Source organism: Maniola jurtina, chromosome 4, assembly GCF_905333055.1.
Source record: "Maniola jurtina chromosome 4, ilManJurt1.1, whole genome shotgun sequence".
Taxonomy (NCBI): domain Eukaryota; kingdom Metazoa; phylum Arthropoda; class Insecta; order Lepidoptera; family Nymphalidae; genus Maniola; species Maniola jurtina.
In genome coordinates this window covers 10,492,530-10,515,748 of record NC_060032.1, presented here as the reverse complement: position 1 = coordinate 10,515,748, position 23,219 = coordinate 10,492,530, and the positions used below count along the sequence as shown (strand labels likewise).

At 37.3% G+C, this 23,219-nt stretch overlaps 2 protein-coding genes across 6 annotated transcripts in view; one reads left to right on the top strand and one right to left on the bottom strand.

Moving 5' to 3' along the window:
* LOC123864602 (high affinity copper uptake protein 1-like) overlaps positions 1-3,971 on the bottom strand; it is an 8,532-nt gene extending 4,561 nt beyond the window's left edge. The window contains exon 1 of the mRNA XM_045905176.1: positions 3,962-3,971. The gene's annotated coding sequence lies outside the window, so the exon portion shown is untranslated. The remainder of the gene's footprint in view (positions 1-3,961) is intronic.
* LOC123864593 (bromodomain-containing protein 3-like) lies at positions 1,847-23,219 on the top strand. 5 transcript variants are annotated; one of them, XM_045905156.1, is made up of 22 exons: positions 1,908-1,924; positions 2,039-2,348; positions 5,734-5,814; positions 5,925-6,072; positions 6,951-7,007; positions 7,968-8,138; positions 8,245-8,439; positions 8,935-9,207; positions 10,064-10,162; positions 10,289-10,438; positions 10,910-11,080; positions 11,425-11,672; positions 11,750-12,084; positions 12,498-12,767; positions 12,969-13,127; positions 13,219-13,341; positions 14,593-14,709; positions 18,811-18,878; positions 19,024-20,046; positions 20,132-20,274; positions 21,158-21,341; positions 22,124-23,219. In XM_045905156.1, the coding sequence occupies exons 4-22, from the start codon at positions 6,028-6,030 to the stop codon at positions 22,187-22,189; spliced, it is 3,897 nt and encodes a 1,298-aa protein (XP_045761112.1). In that variant the 5' UTR covers positions 1,908-1,924; positions 2,039-2,348; positions 5,734-5,814; positions 5,925-6,027; the 3' UTR covers positions 22,190-23,219. The 5 variants fall into 5 exon arrangements, with proteins under 5 accessions (XP_045761114.1, XP_045761111.1, XP_045761115.1 ...); XM_045905158.1 differs by having other exon boundaries at positions 1,847-2,348; positions 14,596-14,709; XM_045905155.1 differs by having other exon boundaries at positions 1,849-2,348.

Below are 23,219 nucleotides of genomic sequence, written 5' to 3'. Positions count from 1 at the left end.
GAACGCTCATTTTACTTCCACTATACACAGTCCTATTCTTAAAATATGTGGTTATCCACCATCTTCGCTTACGTTTATTTTTTCTTGTTCTTGCTAACTCGTTTTGGTATATAAAACTAGCAATTATAATGATGTCGTCGTCGTCCATGATTAAATTGCGAATGAAAGAGAAAAGAACCGGAATCAAGTGCCAACGAACGTTCGTTCGAGCACTAAATGTATTTGGATGTATTAACGAACTCCAACGAGCGTGCGGAAGCCAACGCTAGCGAACGATAAATATCCATCGTAGGGCGTTCGTTGGGCTGGTCTGTACGCAGCTAGTGTCACGCTGTCCCCTCGTTTCAGGTGTTGCTAAGTAAAAAATCGGAAATGAATCATTTTTTTTAATGTTCAAGCCATTATAATATAATATATATCCTAGATACATCTTAAATGTGTCTGTATCTTATAGCTATATTTAGCACTAGGTAATCACAGTATTTGAGCAAGTAAACATGATAGGTTGCAAGTCCATGGTCTATCAATGGTTTTTATAATTTTATTTTTTCCATATTATGTGGAAACAGGGACGGCTTTCCCAATTTCCCATTTAGCTAATATAGATAAAAGTTACTTGATTTTCAATATTGACATTTTCAATATATTCCCTAAAATTGAGCAGATTCTAATTGCTGGCAGCCTTTGTTCTACAACTGTCATGTCATTCAAGTGCCAAAAGATCCTTGTCGGACTGTTTTACCAGAATCAGTACCTATAGAGTCTGACAAGGCTCTCTTGGCGCGTGGCCAAAATTGGAACTAACGCCGCCATGCTGCCCCTTTGTATGTGGTGTTGCTAAGTAAAAAATTTAAATTCCACTGTTTTTTTTAAAAACTAGAATCATTCCATGTACAATAACTTCACGATATATTCTGATAATAATTAATACAGCATAAATGTATCTGCATCTTATAGCTATATTTAGCACTAGGTAAGTATAGTATTTCAGCAGGTAAACATGTTAGGTTACAAGTCCCTGGCCCTTCAATGGTTTTTATGATTCTTTTCGATGTAAAAACAGGAACGGCTTTACTAATTCCTCTTTCAGTCAAAATTAGATTAAACTTACTCGATTTTCAACAGTTACATTTTCAAGATATTCCCTAAACTTGAGAAGATTTTATTTGCTGGCAGCATTTTGTGCTACAACTATCCAAGTGCCTTTAGAGCCTTGTCGGACTGTACAATGCCAAAGTGGCAAAAATCAAGTTGCATCAAAAACGTCAGCACTGGCAATAGCAAGTCCAGTGTACTTGTAGAGGTCTGAGACGCGCGGCAACGCGGGAAATGTAGCGTGTCCAAAAGGGAAAGAATTACGAAAATGTACCCACAAAAATCGCAGCACTTAGGGCACTTTGGATGGATCCATTGATGTATTATAAAGTTTGGATCAATGAGTATTATTGTTCGTACTTTTTGTATAATTTTCAGTCCTACTGTCGCACCTTTTTCAAATGAACTTTTTTGTTATTTACTAAGGTTATTTCGAGAGTTGTTTTTGACACCTAAAAAATCTTGGATAAATAATTTATCTCTATAAAAAAAAATTATCTACAAGATAATTTCAACTTTATAATATATTATGCTGAATTCAGAATTTCTTGCCTTATGCCCATGCCTTGCGGGGCTCAGCGTTGAATTTTTTAGTTTTTTCGTATCTTTTTATCATATAGTAAAAGATTTATTGATTTATTACTAATAAAGGTAGTTACCATCGTTCGTTCGTAGCATGTTCGTAGGTCGTAGACATTTCCCTCTATTATTATCATAGCTGGCAACGCTGCGAAAGGGAAAAGCCGAGCCATGCAGCGGGCAGCCGAGTTTGTCATGAGGGCGCCACTAGAACGCTGTTTGAAATGGCCCTATCATGGATATTATTTTCGTACATTGAATCCTATGATTATTATGAAACCCTATGTCATCGCCTAGCGAAAATTCAAAATATTTCTTTTTTATACGTTTTTCTATGCCTTTAATGTTTTATTTTAATTTCCAGAATGAAATAAGTGATATATAAATTTTAAGTATGACTAAAGACGCTCGTTACTCGCTTCATGCTCGGCGGCCATGTCTGAAGCTCGCTTGAACCTTTGGGAGTTCGTGTTGTGCTATTCTTTGTTATAATAAAAAAGACAGTGGTTTTGTTGCTGGTAGACAATGAATTAATGATATACTTAATGACTATGAACTTTGTTAAATGTGGAGTGTTTGATGTAGTCGAGCAAATCGATAGAATTTGCTCTTGCAGAAGTTACTCAAACATCGTATTTTTAGTTCATCCGCCATATTGGCGTTAATAAATCTTCGTAAGTCCTTTTTCGTAATTTCTTAGCTTGTAGCGCAATTTAAGCATTATAATTTTGTTATTTTGCTAGTATTTTATTTGGTCCATGTCATGTATATGAGTAGAAATTGCATGATGCGAGTATTGAGCAATATTTCAACATTTTAGGTTTGGCCCCTGTGCTATTGGTTTTCACTCATTTTCTTTCACAGGGATATAGTCTCTCAAATTAGCAAAAAAATGTACGTTAAGACGCCTAAGATAGTTTTTAGAAGTTAAAATTACATTAGCATGCATGATAATATCAGTTGCTATATGCAACTATCGATTAGAAAATTTTAGGAATCATTTGTGCTAATTCTGTAAAATAAGTGCTTAAATCATTGTGACCGCCTAGGTTTTAATACAAATATAAATAATTTTACATAAATTGCCAACTTTTATTAAATCATTAACCCTCACACCCTTGTGTTGTAATTTAATCAAGTGATAAGTCAAGGAATTTTCTAGATCTTGAAAATACGTTCTCCATTCTCCTCATAGCGTAGGAATACAAAAAGGCAAGATATTTCCATAACCTTAAAAATGTAGGCACTTATTAAGTTTGTTTTGACACATACCTAGGTCAAATAGTACTTACAAAACCTAAGTTACTATCATTGGTACAGGGTTGAAAAAACTGCCATGATGCATTACTAACATAATGCGAAAATGCATGCCGCTTGGTTTCTATGAGTAAAGCATTTAAATCTAAGGCTAAGGTCTGTAGAGCACACACTGACTTTGCTCAGCAAAGACTTGATGTAAAATGAGACAGATATGTAGATTAACTCTGTTAAGTCTCAGAAAACTCAAAAGTATGTTCTATAGATCTCGGCTTTATTAACCATTTATCCTGCATAATACAATCCAGTATGAGATTCTTACAATGTTATATCAGCTGGCATTATGGCCTTGCAGCCCATTCCCACTTGTTGGTTTGTCTAAAACCGATTTTGACACAAAATTAGTTTCAGACAAGTGTGAAGCTTAATATAAAATGTTTTGCCACTGGAACATCCAATTAAAATCTGGGCCCGACAGGACAAGTGGGAACCGGCTCTTAGAGCTGTAATGTCATGAAACCATTCTAACCCAACCAAAATCGGTCATATCTATAACAACTTTTATTTGCTGATGATATTTTATTTTTACCTAATTATAATTGAAATGAAAATTAATCACTTCCCATATTATAAAATGCAAAAGTGTGTCTGTTTGTTAGTTTGTCCTTCAATCACATCGCAAACAGATTAACAGATTGATGTGATATTCTGCATGGTTATAGTTAATGCCCTGAAAAGTGTCATAGGCTCTTTTTTATCCTAAAAAATCAAAGAGCCTATGAAATTTTCAAAAAACTATTTTTTTTTGTCCTTGTATACTGTATATTAGGTACATGTTAAATGTACTAGTACAGGGTAGATCGACATGGCAATCATGAAAATAATATAACTATAGTAAATTCTATAATTGCTTGTAATAATCGATTTTTTGGTTATTGGTTTGTTTAGTTTAGGGACTACTGTGATATGACAAAAGGGACTTCTTAGATTATTTTGACAGTACCTTATCAATGTTATAATTCTGTTGTACACAATCTCTAAATCTAGTGCCATCCTCTTTCACATGGAACAATTATGAAAGGGATAGCAATATTTGTGTATTAGATCTTTTATTTAATTTAGTGATTGTGTACAACACAATCTCTTGCCACATTGTGGCTGATTCTTATGTAGTTTGTACACAATTTCTAAACTAAGATAGGCCTAAACCTTATGCTATCCTTTTCCACTGATCAATATGAAAGGGATAGCAATACTAAATTAAGACCTGTCGGTTTGTTTAGAGATTGTGAATAACAGAACCAGCCACATTGTTTATCTTCATTAAACACCAGTATTTTTTTTTAATTTTTCATACAAAAACCCTTTGGTTATTGAATTGGATGGACTCTTTCAATCAATAATATAGATAGACTCATTGAATAATTATAACTATGAATACCTATATTTTGTTCAATCATTGAAATATTCATTGTTTGTATCAAGGAATAAAATTGCAATACACAAATCCTCTTAGAAAACATATAAAATTAACTGCAGAATATACAACTTTAGACTTTTTGTAGGACTGGTCTGTCATTATTGTACAAAATATTATAAATTATCATAATTGTACTAATATACTTGCCCTTTTCTGTAGTTATATTGGTTAGTCTTAGGTTTGTAATATTGAGATCATTAAGAAAATAAATTTATTTTTTATTTCACTTTGTTGTATTATTTTACATAAGTTTCAAACTAAGAAAAACATGAAAAGTAGTTTTCAGGAATAACAAAAATCCAAAAAAAATACTCGATATTCATACTAAGTAATATTATAAGTGCAAGAGTTTAATGGCATGTTACTGAGAAATGAGCATTGAGCTACTTAACTTTAACTGAGCAGTCCTTTTATGCCACTTTAGCCTACACACCACTGATGATAAGACAAACTAACTGGTTGATCGTATGTCAGAATAACCATGTTGTAGGGTTCTGTAGGTATGCTTAAAAACCATCTTATGGTAAACTAAAATATTGAATAATCAAAAATAAAGTTACTTTCATGTTCCTAGTTATCTCAGTAAAGATTTTCAAAGCAGAATCAAAAATAAAGCGACACTTTAAAAATGTTACATATTAAACTGAAAATCCCCATAATGTAACACAAATCTAAAGCAAAATTAAAAATCAAAACCCTTCCTTTTGGCTTTGCTGCAGTTAGTTGTTTACTTATGTGTAATATATAATAAGATAATTAAAAACCATTGTTTACTCTTATAACCACTAAAATGCAGTTAAAATAGTGTTATTCGTATTACTTATTTAGCCATAACTTTTTTCCCACAGCATTCTGAGATTTCCCCCATGGAAAAAGTTGTAGTATCAAAAAACCTTTCGATGGCATATCGCTTGTTACTTCCTAGTTTCCTGTTATCGCTTGTTACATACATACATTTCTGCCCATCCTTTTGCATGGTATTCCTCCATCATAAATATGTACATTGCAAAGTGGAAAATATAAACTTCAATGTTATGCTATAACCAGTTAAACAAGACAGCTACAGTTTGGAATGTTATCTATCATTGTTTTTTTTTTAAATATTATTTTAAGATGTATGTGATCATAAGTGGCGCCCATGCCATAACCTCACAGAACCACAGAAGAAAACTAAAAGCCAATTTTGGACCACACAAGTTGGTCACCTGTCTATTTACCAACTTTACTTAACCAGCACAATCTACAGATATGCACTATCACAAACTGTATACTTAGTTAAATGTTACATTAAAAATATTAATGCTAATATCTTATCTTTGTAGGTTTGGATCTCATCCCAAGTGACCAAGCAAATTGCAATAGCTACCTGCAGACATCAACTGCCCTGCATTTTTATGTGCAAGGTAAACTGATAAACAAAATATTATGTACATACATTTAAATTATTATATATAGGTAGAATCAAACTTGTCCAATTTTTGTTAAATCAATTTTTGCTTGTAATTTTCTCCAGGTCTAAAAAAATAATTAAATGAACAGAATGAAGTACACATAGGTGCAAAGGCACCACAATATATTATGATAGAATGGTTGTATGTTATAAGAGGGTATAGCTGATGCCTCTTAGCCAGAAATTGGACGAGCCTCTTGTTACAATTGAGGTGAGTATTTGTGTGTTTCTATAATTTAATTTGCTATTTGTAAGATTTGTTGTAAGTTTATAAATAATTCAATAAAGTTATATACAATGTACTTATATCCCTTTCTTGAATTATTGTACAGTAAGTTCACAAATAACAAAAAGGTTGAATGTAGCTATGAATGAAGTCTAAACACTCTGACTCCAATGGTCTTGTCAGTCTTCACCCTAAAGTGTTTTGTAAAGTGCAAAGACTTAAGATAGTAAGGGAGCATAAGAGGAGGTAGCGAGCTGGAGGCGAAGCTGATGAATGATGATGAGCTGAAATGAAGGGGCAACACAGCAAATCTTCTGGCTTAGCCTATTCAAAAACACTAGGCATAGAACAGATAAGACTGGGGCGGGAGGATAAGATTAAAAAAAAAATTGCACTATCAAACCAATATTTTTCGTTAAAACTACCTTTTTGTTCTTTTGACCATATTGAATATGGTCAAATAATAATAAGGTTCAAAAGTACTTTTGATTGTTTTCAGGGTTCCATACATCTAGAGAAAAAAAGGAACCCTTAAAGGATCACTTCATTATAGCTGTTTGTCAAGACATGTCCAGGGAACCCTAAAGGGACCTAGAATGATGTAATTTGGCAGGTAGCCAATATCTTATAGCAGAAGTAAAGCGCAAAATCCGAAAATCGTAAAATTGTGGTTACATCACAAAATAAATGTAAAATGTTAAACAAACTTATTTCTTTTACGATGGTACGGAACCCTTCGTTTGCGAGTCCAACTCGCACTTGACCAGTTTTTTGCAGTTAAAAGTAGTTTAGACCAGATACGAGTTCTGATATGTAATTATATTGAACAGTTACTACAGTATTGGCTTGGTTTTGGCAGGTAGATTGCAGACTCCAGCACAATGCAGCAGGCAGTCGATCCTCTCGCTACAACCAGCACTGTAAGTTTTCACTTTTCTTAGAAAACTACTAGTAAAACAGAAAAGTTCTTGTGTTTTATAGAAAACCAGATGATGCCCGCGGCTTCGCCCGCGTGAATTTTTAGTTTTTAAAAATCCCATGGCAATGATTTTCCAGGAAAAAAGTAAAAAGTACTCTATCTATGGTGGCTTGTCTCTAGGGTGCAAGGTATCTCTGTACCAAAATAGATTTCAGTGTACATAGGTGGAAAAACACAACTCCTTTTAGGAAGTGGGTTCAAAAGTAGCTTATGTTACTCCTTGTTTAATCCTCTACTTATCCATGAAAGTGCCATCAAAACGGATTCAGCCGTTCCGAAGATTAGCCCGTTCAAACAGACAGCCATACAGACAAAAAAATTAAAAACGTGTGATGCAGTTATGGTACAGTTCAAATAACCACATGACTTAATATTATGAGGTAGTTATTTGGATATTACAGACAGACACGTCAATTTTATTTATTAGAGTATAGATGATTTGTTATTCACGTAAAGCCGTGTCCAAACGCAAATTCAATCTTATGTAATTGTACTGTCTGTGTGCAGAAAGTCCATTAAATTGATGTGCCGTTTTTGTGCATCGAAAATAAGGACCGCGATAAAATAGGATGCCGCGCTAATTTCTTTGATATTCTTCAAAATACCGACATCGACTCAATAGAAAATATCAGTTAATAACTGAAGAATTCTAAATCAACTTCCTTTATCATAATAAATGCCTAAAGCAATAAGATATCAGAATATATCACATATCATGTGCCATTATATATGTACGTATATTAAATTATTATTATTGTAATATAATATTATTTATGTGTATCAAGTTCCATCTCTAGATTCTCTCCTTCCGTATCTCGTTAGAACTGCATATTTTGTTAATCAATTTTGCCTTTATTTAGCTCGGGGTTAAGCGAGTTTTATTTGTTTGTTTTCGGAATAGCCGTCGGCGGAACCCGTGAACGGGACGCCCTCGGACGAGGCTCCGCGACGACAAGGGCGAGTGACCAATCAGCTGCAGTTCCTCCAAAAAAACGTGATTAAGGCCGTGTGGAAGCATCGATTCGCATGGCCTTTTCACCAACCTGTGGATGCTAAGAAATTGAATCTTCCTGTAAGTACTAGATTATGGCTCTTGGCACCCGCAACTGACAGACATCAGTCTTCACTATATTGGTATTAAAACTGTGCGCCTTTTGATATTTACTTTGATCTTTTAGGATTACCACAAAATCATCAAAAAGCCTATGGACTTAGGCACTATCAAGAAGCGTTTGGAGTCAAACTACTACTATTCAGCCCAAGAATGTATTCAGGATTTCAATACAATGTTCACAAACTGTTATGTCTACAACAAACCTGGAGAGGATGTAGTGGTAATGGCGCAGACTTTAGAAAAGCTGTTTCTAAATCGGGTAAGAAAAATATTATGTGTGTTGTTTTGTAATACAGAGATGTAGTAGAATAAATTAATTAATGTAAAGAAAACCTTGAAGGTTAAAAGCTTTTTAATGTAAAAAGGAAGAAAGGAAAATTATAAGAATGTTCTCATCGTATGTAGTTAAATCTTGCAAAGAAAAGAAATGGCAAAAGGCTTGGTTCGAAAAACCAAAAAATTGCAGAATTCACAATCACAATATTTGATCAACATTTAAGCACTTTTTCGTGGACACATTTTGAGTGTTATCTATTAGTTCGCGACAGGTTGACAATCGACATGGCAGTCGGGGTATGTGGTGAGTCGTAAAGGGGCGAACGCCGCGCATGACAGCACAGCGCCTGCACTATATAGGTTACGATTGCAATGTCGACCTGTTGCGAAATACATATTATTCATGATGATTCATGAAGATGTGAGTTGGAGATAGTAAAAGATGTGAGTTCCATATACGCACGTTGTACATACGCAGATAGCGCAAATGGACAAGGAGGAGAAGGAGATCGAGATGCCCTCGAACAGCAGCAAGAGCACGGTGAAGAAGCGCGCGGGAGGGTCGAGCGCGACGGCGGGCGCGGGCGCGGCGACGCCGGGCGCAGCGGCGGGCGCGCGCGCCACGCCCGCCAAGCCCGCCGCGCCCGCGCCGCTGCCCGCGTTTGTGGGCTCCACCAACACCACCACCACGCCCACGCTCAGCGCGCCCGCCGCCACGCCGCCGGCCACGCACACGGGCCTGCCGCAGCAGGTTATTTCTTTTTGTAATTTTATTTTCGGCTCCGTGTCGCCTGACTGGTAATATGTTTTTTTTTTAAATCTTTTTATTTTATTCATATACACAAATTAGCCCTTAACTGCAATCTCACCTGGTGATAAGTGATGATGCAGTCTAAGATGGAAGCGGGCTGTACCTGGAAAGGGTATGACAGTTTTCATTAAACCCATACTCCTTTGGTTTCTACACGGCATCGAACTGGAACGCTAAATCGCTTGGCGATGTGCCTTGAGAAATAAAGATAAATTTCAAAAACTAAAACCTGACTATATTGAGTGTTGAGACAATAATCACACTTCAGATCACACTAATAAAGACGAATGTGTGTGTGTTTATTACCCTTCCATGCAAAAACTACTGGATGGAAATAGGTTATACCTTGGATTAACACAGGCTACTTTTATTCTGTAAAAATCCATGGTTTCCATGGTATTTTTAAACATATCCACGGAGGCGAAGTCGCGGGCAGCATCTAGTATATTATAAATTATTAGCTGATGCCCGTGACTTTGTTTATTAACGCGAAATCCTGTGGGAACTCTTAGATTTTTTAGGATAAAAAGTAGCCTATGCTACTCTCCATCCTTACGACTATATGTCAAAAATCAAGTTGAATGGTTGCTTAGTTAGTTAGGCATTAAGGAAGGATAAACACAAACACACTTTCGCTTTTATAATATTAGTATGATATATTTTTAGAAGCAATAAATCTCTTGATATCAAAGTCCACCCATTAATCTCAAGATTTTTCTTGTTGTATTTTGGACCCTTTGATTATAAGACCCTTAAAAAGACAACATAGCTGAATGCTACTACTATTTCGCTTTAGGTAGCGACGCAACCTTCCAATTTCCACGTGACCCAAGCGGCCGCCCAACCGGTCCCGACAATACCGGCTGTCACGCTGTCACAGACCCAACCCGCCAAGGTTCGTTACTCTTTATTTATTGAAGACTATAATATAGATTCATACTATGTGACGTATTGTGTGAAATGCATTTTGCTATGTTATACAAGTGGTCTAAGGTATTTTATCACATATTAATATTTGTAGGTGAAAAAAGGTGTTAAAAGAAAAGCTGATACCACAACACCAATGGGTAGCTCGTTTGAAGGTGGCTACACAACCCCCACTATTGATCAACAGAGCGGACCCAAGCCTGCCAAAATATCCACGAGGAGAGAGAGTGGAAGACAAAAAAAGGTATGAAAAAGACTAGTCTTCTCTATTCTGATATAGCATTAAGTGTGTGGGAAATATAAAATAAAATCCAAATCCATAAACCTTAATGGATTTTAAAAGAAAAGAGAAAGTAAGAAAGAAAATGCATTTATTTGTTGGTGTCACAGATAAAAACAACATACAAATGTACATTTTCATCTGTGGCACCACCCCAAATGTGTGTACAGCTCAGTATTATGTCTTGCATCATATGCGTTAACACACATAAAATAACTACGCTGATTTTCAGCTGTGACCCGGAAAAATGGCATTAGTGGTCACTGACTGCTTTATTTATATGTATTTAATAATTTATAATATCTGAATCGCCGGCGGTACCGTTGATTGCGCCCGACGAGCCGCAGTCTGCCACGAAGTCGGATGATTGAACTATTGAAAATAACGTCATATTTTATGATGGATAAAATAGTTGATTGAGCCATATCGCTGCAGGCGAGTCGGGTGGTGGAGGACGGGTTCAAGCTGGACGGACTGTCGCCGGGCGCGGCCGGCGCGTCGCACGCCGCGCTGGCGCCGCAGCTGGCCAAGGGCAAGGAGAAGCTGTCCGACGCGCTCAAGAGCTGCAACGAGATCCTCAAGGAGCTCTTCTCCAAGAAGCACTCGGTGAGACGCTTACTGCTGCTCCGACTGTCTCGTAGTGGCACCAGCTGGAACAGTTCATACTAATTTTACACTCGCGCATTTTTTGCTTCTCTACCATATTTCGGTGTTATTGCTGTTTTTATTTTTTTATTTTTTTGTACTTAAATGTTTTATATAATAATTTGAAGATAAAAATTAATGTTTCTTTAAAATATGGCGGCTGTGCTAGCACCTTCCTAGTGTTATCTCACACACAGAAGACTGATGACTTTCAATCTATATCTGGTGCCCCTACTAAAGATATAAAATGATTTCTTATGTGTTTTAAAGTATCTAATCAATTTAGAAATAACGGTTTTTGACAGGGTTATGCATGGCCGTTTTATAAACCTGTGGATGCGGAATTGCTAGGTCTACATGATTATTTTGATATTATTAAGAAACCTATGGACCTTGGGACTGTCAAACAAAAGATGGATACTAGAGCTTACAAAACGGCTGCAGAATTTGCGGCGGATGTCCGTTTAATATTTACGAACTGCTACAAATATAATCCGCCGGATCACGACGTGGTCGCGATGGCTCGAAAACTCCAAGACGTGTTTGAAATGAGGTAAGGACAAATTCAATATGACAGTAATTGTTTTTATTGGCTCTTTAGCGTTTACAATATTTCGTATGTGTTTTAAGATACGCAAAGATTCCCGATGAACCAAGTCATGTAGGAGTGCCACATGTAGATAAAGGAAGTTCGGCCTCAAGTTCAGAATCTGGCTCGGAGTCTGACACGGAATCCGATGACTCTGAGGAAGAAAGAAATAGAGCAGTGAAATTGTTAGAAAAGGAACTGCTTGCACTGCAAGAGAAAATGAGGAAACTCGTCGAGGAGTCCAGCAACAAGAAAAAGGCGAAAAAGAAAGTCAAGGACAAATCACAGAAAAAACAAGTCTCAAACAGCGCGATTCCTAAAGCAAATGCTGTCGCTGCGTACAACGCTAAAGCAAATAATATTGGCGAAAACTTAGGTAAGTATAATAATAAATTGTTATCTATGCTATTCAATCTCAACTAGTGTATATATTGTACAATATCTCTTTCACGCTAGAATCAAATTGCCAATGTCTATAGTAAGAGTTGCATAGTAAATATATATAGGAAGGTAGAATCTGATCTTGAAGAAATTAAACGCAGCAATAAATACGTCCTAGACAAACATTTTTTTAGAATAACACCTTAGGAAATAAGAATTTTTAGATTAGGATCTACATTATTTACGCAGCACTGATACGAGTAACAACATTCCCGAGCGACATTTCTGTGACCTGGTGTGTTTTGTACATTCACGTAGATTTTCCGCGTCAAATCCCGCGGCATGCTGCTCCAATTTCCCCTAGTGAATCCAAGGCTGAAATTCCTTAAAGTCAAATGTGTTCGGCAGCGACGAGCGGCGTGCGCGGCAAGACGGGCAGCAAGCGAGGCGCGGGAGCTGCGGGCGCGGCGGCGACGGCGGCGGGCGGCGCGGGTAAGGGGGCTGCACGCGGCGCGCCCGCCAAGAAGAAGGGCTCCACGCCCACGGCCGCGCCGCAGCACCACGCGCCGCCGCACCACGCGCACCACGCGCACCCCGACTCGGACGACGAGGACCTCGCCAAGCCCATGTCCTACGACGAGAAGCGGCAGCTCTCGCTCGACATCAACAAGCTGCCCGGTCAGTATACCTGCCCTCCTTATACAATACACAGTACACGCCCACCTTTCAGCCGATCACAGTTGATTGTAGTTGTCACACTGTGGCTGCAAACTATGGCGAAAGACCTGTAGAAGCTCTACTTCTAATCTGTTCTTTTGTCTAACAAATCATTCATCTCTTTGTGCCCACAATAATATTAATGAATTTATTTTTACGTAGGTGACAAACTGGGAAAAGTAGTCCACATAATTCAGAGTCGAGAACCTTCACTGAGGGACTCCAATCCAGATGAAATCGAGATTGATTTCGAAACATTGAAACCATCCACGCTTAGAGAATTAGAAAGTTATGTTGCATCGTGTCTTCGGAAGAAAACGCGTAAGTAATTTTAAACGTCATTCGCAATTTTTAATTGATGTAAGTAAGTTATTAACTATTTATTCAATACATAAATGCGGTTTATTTTTAGATCGAAAGGTGTCTGGCAAATCAAAAGACGAACAAATGGCTGAAAAGAAACAAGAATTAGAAAAACGGTTGCAGGATGTATCAGGGCAATTAGGAACACATAAGAAACAACAACCTAAAAAAGGTATGTCTATTATTATTAATCTGGGACTATGAGACTATGGGGATCATTTTAACTAAATCAAAACAGATGTCTGTCTGTGTACAGGAAAACTGGAAAGAGTCACTCGTTCTCACAGAGAAAGGATTTTAATGAATTGATATACTGTATTTCAGAAATTGATTTCATAACGATCAATGGACCAGGGGCCTATAGCTATTTATTTTAGTTAGAGGTAATAAATGATCTAGGAAAGGCAGAAAGTGCGCGTTTAGGTTTATGTCATCACTAGCTAATGCACGCGACTTCGTTCGCGTGGATATAGGTTTTAAGATCGCGCGGGAACCAGGGATTTTCACAGTATAAAAAGTAGCCTATGTTGTAATAATTGTTCATATAAGTGGGTATTATGAAAATACATATAATAAAGTCAGTTCCCATCATGTGCTCGTTTGATTCACATCATGGTGACAGCGGTGAACTTAATTAAATAATAATCGCGCGCGCAGGCGGTGTATTAATCCAGGGTATATTCTATTTCCGTTCATAATTTCAGCCAAAACGGCCCAGTAGTTTTTGCATGAAAGAGTAACAACCATACACACACATACACACAAAGTACAAACTTTCTACTTCTACTTTATAATATTAGTGTGATAGTATGATGATGGGCGTATGAATGTATTGATGTAATGATGATGTGTGATTGGAAGTATGTATGTATTCATGGATATGTATGGAATATATTGATTAATGAAATTTCTGAAACGTAAAAGATGTCTAAACTATATTTTCATTGCAACAATATCTCAACTCTCAAGAACTGTAAATTTCAAACATAATCTAAAGAATCCTGTCCAGTTTTTTCAAACAAATGTATTGTAGAATGTTGTATGATACAATAATTGCACCTTGAAAATTACTTGAAATTAATTGAAAGAGGCACAAATTTTAAATAGTGTTGAGACTCGAGATCATGCTGCACTTGTAGCATAAACACCTATTCCAATATCGGCAAGCTGGTACTCTTAGGTTGAAATCTATAGAGCACACTTTAACTTAGCTTACATTTAAGTTTTAGTTGAAGCGAGACAGATTCACGCCAGAAGTGTATAGCCGTCTCGTTTTAACAGTGACTTAAGTATGAGCAAAGTGGAAGTGCGCTCTTATAGATCTCAGCCTTGATAAGATGCCATCCGGGCGGATGATCGGTCGCATGTTAGGACCCGATTCCAATAACTGAGACAGGTTGTAAAGACGAAGTGTTTTGCGCAGAAGGCTGCAAGGACGGGCTCGGCGGTGGCATGTCGTCGTCGTCCAGCTCGTCCGACTCGTCCAACTCGTCCTCCAGCACCGACACCAGCTCGTCCGACAGCAGCGACAGCGAAGCAGGTTAGACACACTCTCGCCCCGCCCCACCCCCCGCCCCGCGCACCCGCGCCGTGTACATTGCGACTTAGTTTTAGACTATAATGGTACTTGCATTTAATTAAGGCGAACCTTCACGTTACGAGAACGTTCTCGATGCTTGAGATCTATGATTAGTTTTAGGTTACAGCCGATGTTTATATCTGAGAATGGAGTCTTAAAGGTTTTACCCTTTGCCAGTATTTTTTTTAAAGTGTGACTGATCGCGGTACTTCTTTTTTAAATATACGTGGGATGGGGATAAATACAGTTTTGTTAGAATATTTAATTGATTCTAGTCGTGAGTGTGTCGACTACTGAACGAATGGTGCGAATTCAATGTCGAATCCCAGATATTTGATTAATCTTTTGAAATGGAATGAATTTATTTATATGTTGTGGTCTAATTCCATTGTACACAATCTCCAAAGTGAACTGAATTGACAGGTCTAAATCTAATGCTATCTTTTGCCGCATTTGAAGCATTATAACAAGGATAGTAATATATTTAGGCCTGTCATTCTAGTTTAGTTCAGAGATTGTATATAACAGAACTAGCCACATTTTATTTCCTTAAAAATGAAGCTAGCAAGAGTTACTTCATTTTAATAACTTGCATCCAAGTTATGGATGATCCTTTACATAATATATTTTTATTTATTTATTGACATTTCATCTTTCAAGTGATATAATTTATTAGCAAGATGTTTAGTCCGTGATTTTTTGATATAGTTTTTCCTAATGACTGAAAGTTTGATCAATATTTGAATGTTTCGCAATATGAAAGACAGAATGATCGAGTGCTTGTTGAGTGAATGCCGTTTTGTGTCAAATGGTTTTAAATCAGATAATAATATTTTATACTTTTTTATTTTACTCCTCGATTATTATTATTACAATGCGGAAGCACCTCGCAGTGATTTATTTGAATTTTAGTACTTACTTTTGCTAAACTGTGTAGGATTTTAGTTGTGTGCATGTTTGCGTGCGTGTGTTGCAGAAATAGTTCTGATTTATATTACTGTGATATTGGAAAGAGGGATACCTTTATATTCGATCGGACAGTTATCGAGATCAAAAGTTTGTCGAACGCAAGAAATGTTGGTAAAGGCACAAAACAGTCGAACGTTAGTAAGGAGGGAAAGCCAGCTTTCGGTGTTCGCTGAAATTCGTAACGGGTGCCGGTAAGAAATACTTTTTTGGTTTGCTTTCATAAACCAATAGGAAATACCTTTTCACATTAATATTTTTAACTATATCATGTCCTCGAGTGCGACGTTATTTGATTAGCATCCTTAAATTGAAATGTGTATGTAAGAATCGCTATCGGAAACTTCAGATCTTACGGTTAGTAATCGCCTAGCGCTGCGGCCGCGGCGCGCACCGGAGGAGCCAGCTGCCCACGCTCACGTAATGCAAACAATTGTGTAAGGACGGAACCGACTAGCAAGCAAAATTATACACCCTTCTTACACTCATACCCTTTGTTCTCTGTACCACGAGGATGTATGAATAGTGACATGTTGTAGTTAAAAATGTAATTCATTGAAAAGGTATGGTTTATTGGTTGAACGCTTGTTACTCGATGCTTGCTCCCGAAATTCAACGAAATCGTAAACGAAACAGTATATCACCACAAAAAAAAAAACACCTAAAGCTGGCCTCCTTCCTTCCACAAATTGTTTGCATACATGTATATTTACCATATTATGATAGTAAAAATTGTTCACGGTGCAGATGAATATAATATTGTTATCGGAATTGTGTCCAACTTCTGTAGCTTCCCATAGTTGTTTGTTATATATCAGGCAGCTCATTTTGATGTATTTTAGCCTTAATTCACCACAAATTGTAATTTGTGTCATGTCGTACCAGAAGGAAAAAGGGAGAGGAGAATTATGGTGCAATAACTGTTGTGTATCACGACAGGTACTCGGCAGAACACATGCGTTTTATGTAAACTAAATCATTTTTTGTTTGTCTGCAAAAATTCAGTAATAGTTCAGTTTGGTGGCAGACCAATCAAACCTACACACCATTATCAGTAAACAAAATAAGGAATTTAGCATACAAACAAAATCTGAGGCCTCAATTTTCAGGGCAAGATTCTTTTTAAGATTTACTTATGATGATACATCATAACCGTGACTGGAATATAGTTATACAACTATTATTATATACTTTGAATATTACTTTAATTAGCTTAATTGATAAAGAATATTTTAGGGACTTAGGTCTAAAGATGCAAATATATAATATACTATAAAGTATTTAAATATCTCAATTTTTCCTATTTATTTATTTTTCATTATTATGTACAAGCTCATTTTTTTTGCTTATAAAATTGTTTCACAAAACTTATTTGTGACCGGTTTGTAGCATACTATAAATAAAAGCAACTTGTAAAAGAGCAGATGTTTTCTGGAAAGCAATTAGGCCTAATTGACTAAGAGCTCGTGAGGAACAGACCTTTGTTATTTTATAAAAGCTGAAAGTTTTTCTGCGCATGCGCTTGCGTAGTGAAACTTTCTGTTTTTATAAAATAACGAAGGTCTAGACCTCGCGGGCTCTAAGTCTATAATTTAAGTATCTGTATAATAGAAAGTCATAAAACAATTGACACAACAAAATTACATCACAAATTGTGATTTTTGGGTGGTCTTTATATTTTTTAGCTAAGCAATCTATGATTGTTTTATTTCATTTTTAGAAGATTTTTACAGTAGGTATTTATTTTATTTCTTATATGAAATACCTTATTCAATGTAAGAAGAATCAAAATTGGGCTAACAGTATTTTAATGTAAGTTTTAAAAATTTAAAGAAAAATCGACAATTGTACATTCCTGACGATAACTAAGAAAATATAGGAATTTTAGTGATAAATTTATTAAAACAATAGAATTGTCATACAAGTACAATATTTTATTTTTTGATTAGTTAAGCATTAGTTACACATTACAGAGGTAGGCAAAGGCGAGCGGTTTTCGGTATTGCTATATCTCTACATATTGCTATATATTGTATTCTGTTTTAGATTTTAACACAAAACAAAGTTTTCCTGTTTGTTTTTGTTTGCATATTCCGGAATCTATTTTTGTTATATTTACCTAATTTGGAGCTATTTTGTCGCCTTTGTCTTAAGTTCTGTTTAGCGCGCTTTCAAAGGGTGGAGAATGAGAGAACAAATTAGACGATCTTTATACTCTTGGTGGCGTTTTGCAGAATATTTTTTATGGAGATTATGATTGTCAAATGTAAAACTTGATATTAATTTGCTGAAATGACATGTATAGATTTTGCATAAGTTTTAAAGTTTAGTAAGATTTGGTACAATGAAGAAATCCTATGCAACATCTTATTATTTTGATGTTGATTTTAATGAATGTAAACAGAAACACCATATTGTGTAAATTTTATATAAGATTTATTTAACCTACCCTCATGACTTTAAATGGATAGATTGTAAGTTTGAGTGGTAATAAATAGACTTTGTAAATAATTCATAATATTACAAAAATTTAAGTAAATCTTTTAAGTAACATATTATGAAGTTTATTTTATTTTTCTTCCCTGAGATCTGAAGTTTCTATAGCGTCAAATGTGGAAAAGGTATTTTATGGTTGGTTTAGAGGTTCTTAAATTCTTGCAAATGGCCTTCTTTTCAATACCACATACCATGTGTTCACGATATCTACTCTATTTAAATCGACTCATTACCAAAGAAGTCGAAATTACACTCACATTTTTACAAGAATAAGTATTTCATAAAGTTTTGCATTTTTATTTGAAATACATCTTATTTCAAGATTTAGTTTATACTTACTTAAAACCGTTATTTTAAGTTTTGTCTTTTCGGATTTCCATAGGCTACAAGATTTGTTTTATTGCAAAAGAGTAGATATCTAATGTAAAAGTGTATGTCATCAAAGTTCGAGGTATGTATCTGAAGATTGACCTATACAAGCTAAAATGTGCCGTTCAAGTGGAAAATTACATAGGTAGGTCTTCTATATGTATGTCATTATGTTAAAAATATGTTAATAGTGTTAACTTCAAACAAAATTACGTTATTTCTTTATTACAGGCACAGGTTTGGGAAAGCCTTCGAAGAAGAAGGTGAAAAAGCAGGCCAATCAGCTTTCATCACAAACGGTAAATAACGTTATTATAACATACTACTAAGGCAAAAAAAATAAAATACTATGCTTTCGTGTGACATGCACTAGCTTAAAAAACGAGTGATGTAAAAATAACATTAATCTGTTTACTTAAAGTTACTTGTACTCATTATTTTCAGAAAACGGTAGCACCCCTTGTAGTGTCCGCGCCGACCGCGCCCGTCGCCCCTCCTGCGCCCGCTGAGCTTGCGCCGCCCGCAGACACCAAGCCCGAAGCGGCGCCATCACCTCAGCCCGAAGTGAAAAGTCAGCCTGCGCCCCCCGCTCCCCTCACGCAACTCGTCAACCCCGCTCCCGCACCCGTCCTCCCTCCCGCCGTCAACGTGCCCGATTCTTCAAACGTATCCGTTTTGAGAGAAACCGAAAGCCAGAAGCCTCCCATAAAAACAGAGCCACGGAACGGGCTCGACAAAGTTGACGCTTCACAATACATAGATCCCATCGAGCGATCACTGGCCAGCCTCGAGCGAAGTCTGCAAGCCGACGTGCCTATGGACGTCAGCGTGGGCGCGTCCGAGCCGCCGATGCGCCTAGATGAATTTACGCTGCCCAAGCCGCCGATCGTACCGGATGCGGCTCATCATAACTTGATGGCTCAGCTCGGCGGGCTGACTGACATGACGAACGTCTCGGAGCAGATCAAGAACGAAATGTACGTCCCGCCCCACAATGGATTCGTGGAAAAAAACGCGCAACACGAGCGCGAGATGCTGAGGCCAGATATCAACACTAACGTGCCCGGCATGACGACGGCGGCGCCCGCGGCTTCCATCTTCGATCCCGTGTACGCGGCGCCGCTCGCGCACGCGGCGCACCCCGGCCTGGCCGCGCCCGGCCCGCTGCCGCCGGTGCCGAAGAAGGAGGAGGCCAAGCCGCTGCTGACGCCGAAGCCGATCGAGGATCTCATGGGGCCGACCGTGGTGACCAACAATATGACCGATAGAGCTAAGTACGAAATGGACAAAAAAGTGGACGATACTAAGAATTCAAATTTTGCTCAAGCCTTCAAAATTAAACAAGAACAGAATTTGAAGAATGCTAGCTCCTGGTCATCGCTAGCCCAAGCCGGGAGTCCACAGAGTATACCTACCATAGGAACCAATAATCAAATTAAACCGAAACCTGTTATGGATACTTTTCAAGTAAGTATATTTTGTGCTCTATAAGATATTGAGCTTGTTACTACTTTCATACTCAATAATTTATTATCTTCATTCTGATCAACAGGCTTTCAAGAAACAGGCTCGTGAAAAGATAGACCGGCAGCGAGCGCTAATAGAGCAGCAGGAGTTGCGAAAGAAAGAACAAGCCGAGAGAGAGAGACAGCGGCAAGAAACAGAAAGGCGGCACCCTGAAGATGACAAAATGAGGTAACGAGAAAGAAAAAATTTACTCTTCACATTTTTCCTGACTAGCGACATCACGCCACAGATTATACAAATATTCGATTAACAATTTATTATGCCATGTATAAAAGTAGTTGCAGTCCTGCGCATTACTGGAGCAAGCTGCGAGTCAAATCCGCGCTCTTTTATAATTACATAATCTTCAATATTTTTTTTAAACTTGTGTAAAGGCATTCCTGGCACTTTTTAATTTTTCTGAGTTATGTGGGTTTCAAGCAACTACATAATTAACATCACTGTTAAGGTGAAGGAAAACAATGTGAGGAAACCTGCATGCCTGACAATTATCCTAAATGTTCTCAAAGGAGTGTGAAGCCTGCCAATCTGCACTTGGCCAGCGTGGCGTTACTATGGCCAAACCCTTCTCATTCTGAAAGGAGACTCGTGCTCAGTAGTGAGCCGGCGATGAGTTGTCGATGATGAATGGCAAGACTAAAATCAATTGCGTAATTCATTTGAAAGTAAGGTGGAGATCTATAAAGCGCACTTTAACAGCTTTGCTTAGACTTAAGACAGAGTGAAAACGAGACCGAGGTATATCCTGCTAATATAATAAACGCGAAAGTTTGTATGTATGGATATTTGTTACTCTTTCACGCAAAAACTGGACGGATTTGGCTGAAATTTGAAATGGAGATAGATTATACCCTGGATTAACACATAAGCTACTTTTTATCCCGGGAAATCAATGATTCCCCACGGGACTTTTTAAAACCTATATCCACGGGAACGAAATCGTGGACAATCAGCTAGTCTCTCACATAAATCTGTCTCGTTTTAACCCAATCTGAGCAAAGTCAAAGTGCGCTGTACAGATGTGAGGCTAAGATGGTGTGTGGTCGCGCAGGGTGGGAGTGAGCGCGCGTAAGGCGGAGAGCGCGGAGGTGTCGTCGCCGTCGGTGTCGCCGGTGGCGCGCGGCTCGCCGCCCGCCGCGCCCGCCGCGCCGCCACCCGCCGCGCCCGACAAGCCGCCCGCCTCCGAGCGCGAACGCCTGCGCCAGCGCGAGCAGGAGCGGCGGCGGCGAGAAGCGGTAATCACTTCACTTTAAACTCCATTCTGGACTTCGTCTGTGTTAGCGTTTGCTTGGTGTTTTTTTTTTGTTAAAAATGGTCGGTTTTTGTGTTTTGCTGGTGTTTTTTGGTGGTGGAACTGACTGAGAAGCGCTCTAGAGGAGCGCCACGCGTGTGTCGGCGAGCGCCGGTACAGACGAGGTCCATACTTATTTACTTATATAGTTTCCCTAACTTGTAAATAACTACAAACTTGACATTGGCTAATCTATGTAAAGCCAGATGAGAGAAAAAAAAGACTCCATTCTAGTCAACTTACTTTTGAAAATACAGTGGACTCCCGGTAATCCGACAAACGTTTTGCAGAGCAGTGCTGAACTATCATATTTGTCTCATTATAGAGTACTGCCTAAGACCTCCTATAGTCCAGATTTTTTTTTTTTAATAAAGAGTACCTTAAAATCCGACAAATTACAGATTCTATATGTTATACTCTGAAGTACATATCATACTTCATTACATTAGCGAAGCTTGACAAAAAAATTTCAATAATAATACAATAGACATGTCGGATTACAGGGAGTGTCGGATGAGACAGGGGCTGGATTACCGGAGGTCTGTAATTTGCCTTTGAAAGGTTTCTTATAGGCAAAGTGCAAAAGGGGGTTGGGTAACTTTAACAGAGTGAGGATTATAGCTCATTACAGCTATCCGTCACTCGACCTGCATCGCCTTATAGCAGGTGTCGTCGGGTATGGAAATGCAAAGTATACAATATTAAATAATTTTTCTGTTTTTCCAGATGGCAGGCATGATAGACATGAATATGCAAAGTGACATGATGGCAGCATTCGAAGAGTCGCTGTAATGTGTTATGTGGACATTTTATTTTCTAATTGTACATATGAGTATATAAATTGGATGTCAATGCAATCTATACATAAATGGTGATGTAAGACACCAGAGTGATTTTGTGATCGTTTTGTGTGTGAACTGTTGACTAACATGTGGTTAAGTGCTGTGAATAGATATACTTATTATAAATTAAACTGTTGTATCATTCTTGACTTCGTGAGTGTGTGCTATAGGCCTTAACGAGGGGGTTGCATTTTAACATAAGCTGTATTATAATAAGTTTGTATGCAAGTTCTTGATGTAAACTCTCTTTACATTCGTGTAAGCCTATGATATATTTATATTTTTATTCTAGAATCATCTACCTTCCAAACTTGTTTTATATAGTATGTACTAATAAATAGAATGGTAGTGTTTTAAATGCAAAAATCAAAAAAATATTTGATTTAATTTTATTGATGACTACTATTACTTGATGAATTAATTGAAACCATGGGAAGCTGTTGTTCTTGAAGCGCTGTCCCACTGTACAGCGCCGTGCAGTGCGGCAACGTGCGTTATGTATTTAATAGTAAATAGAATTTCTGTTACGTGTTCGATTTTCGATAAATATTGCTTAATGTTAGTAGATTTTTTATCATTCTGTCAACCGTAAAACAGATCAAATGTCATACATTTGATTTGAAATATATTTATTTTACATTGGAATATGTCTTTTATGTTTTGTAGTTAGATAACTCCAGTGGAAAATGTAATAAAGTATTATCGGAATTCAACATACTCATAAGTTTATGGTATGAGTAACTGTTAATATAGTACTATCCGATTAACGAAAATTGTATATTAATAAGCAAATTTTAATTATTTCAGCCGTACTGCAGACTAATAAAAATGTAGATATAAAGTAAAATATATTGACATTCCATATCGTACTGTGTTGTTTAAATTAATGTATAATTTTTTAAAACGACATGTATAAAATCTTGGATCCATACATCGTATTATTCTATGACAACTAATGAATAAATCTTATGTCTACTATA

Coding starts and splice junctions, on each gene's coding strand:
- LOC123864593 (XM_045905155.1), top strand. CDS start 6,028: ATGCCTCTTAGCCAGAAATTGGACGAGCCTCTTGTTACAATTGAG. Junction 9,208..10,063: donor ACACGGGCCTGCCGCAGCAG/GTTATTTCTTTT, acceptor ATTTCGCTTTAG/GTAGCGACGCAACCTTCCAA. Junction 21,342..22,123: donor AGCGGCGGCGGCGAGAAGCG/GTAATCACTTCA, acceptor CTGTTTTTCCAG/ATGGCAGGCATGATAGACAT.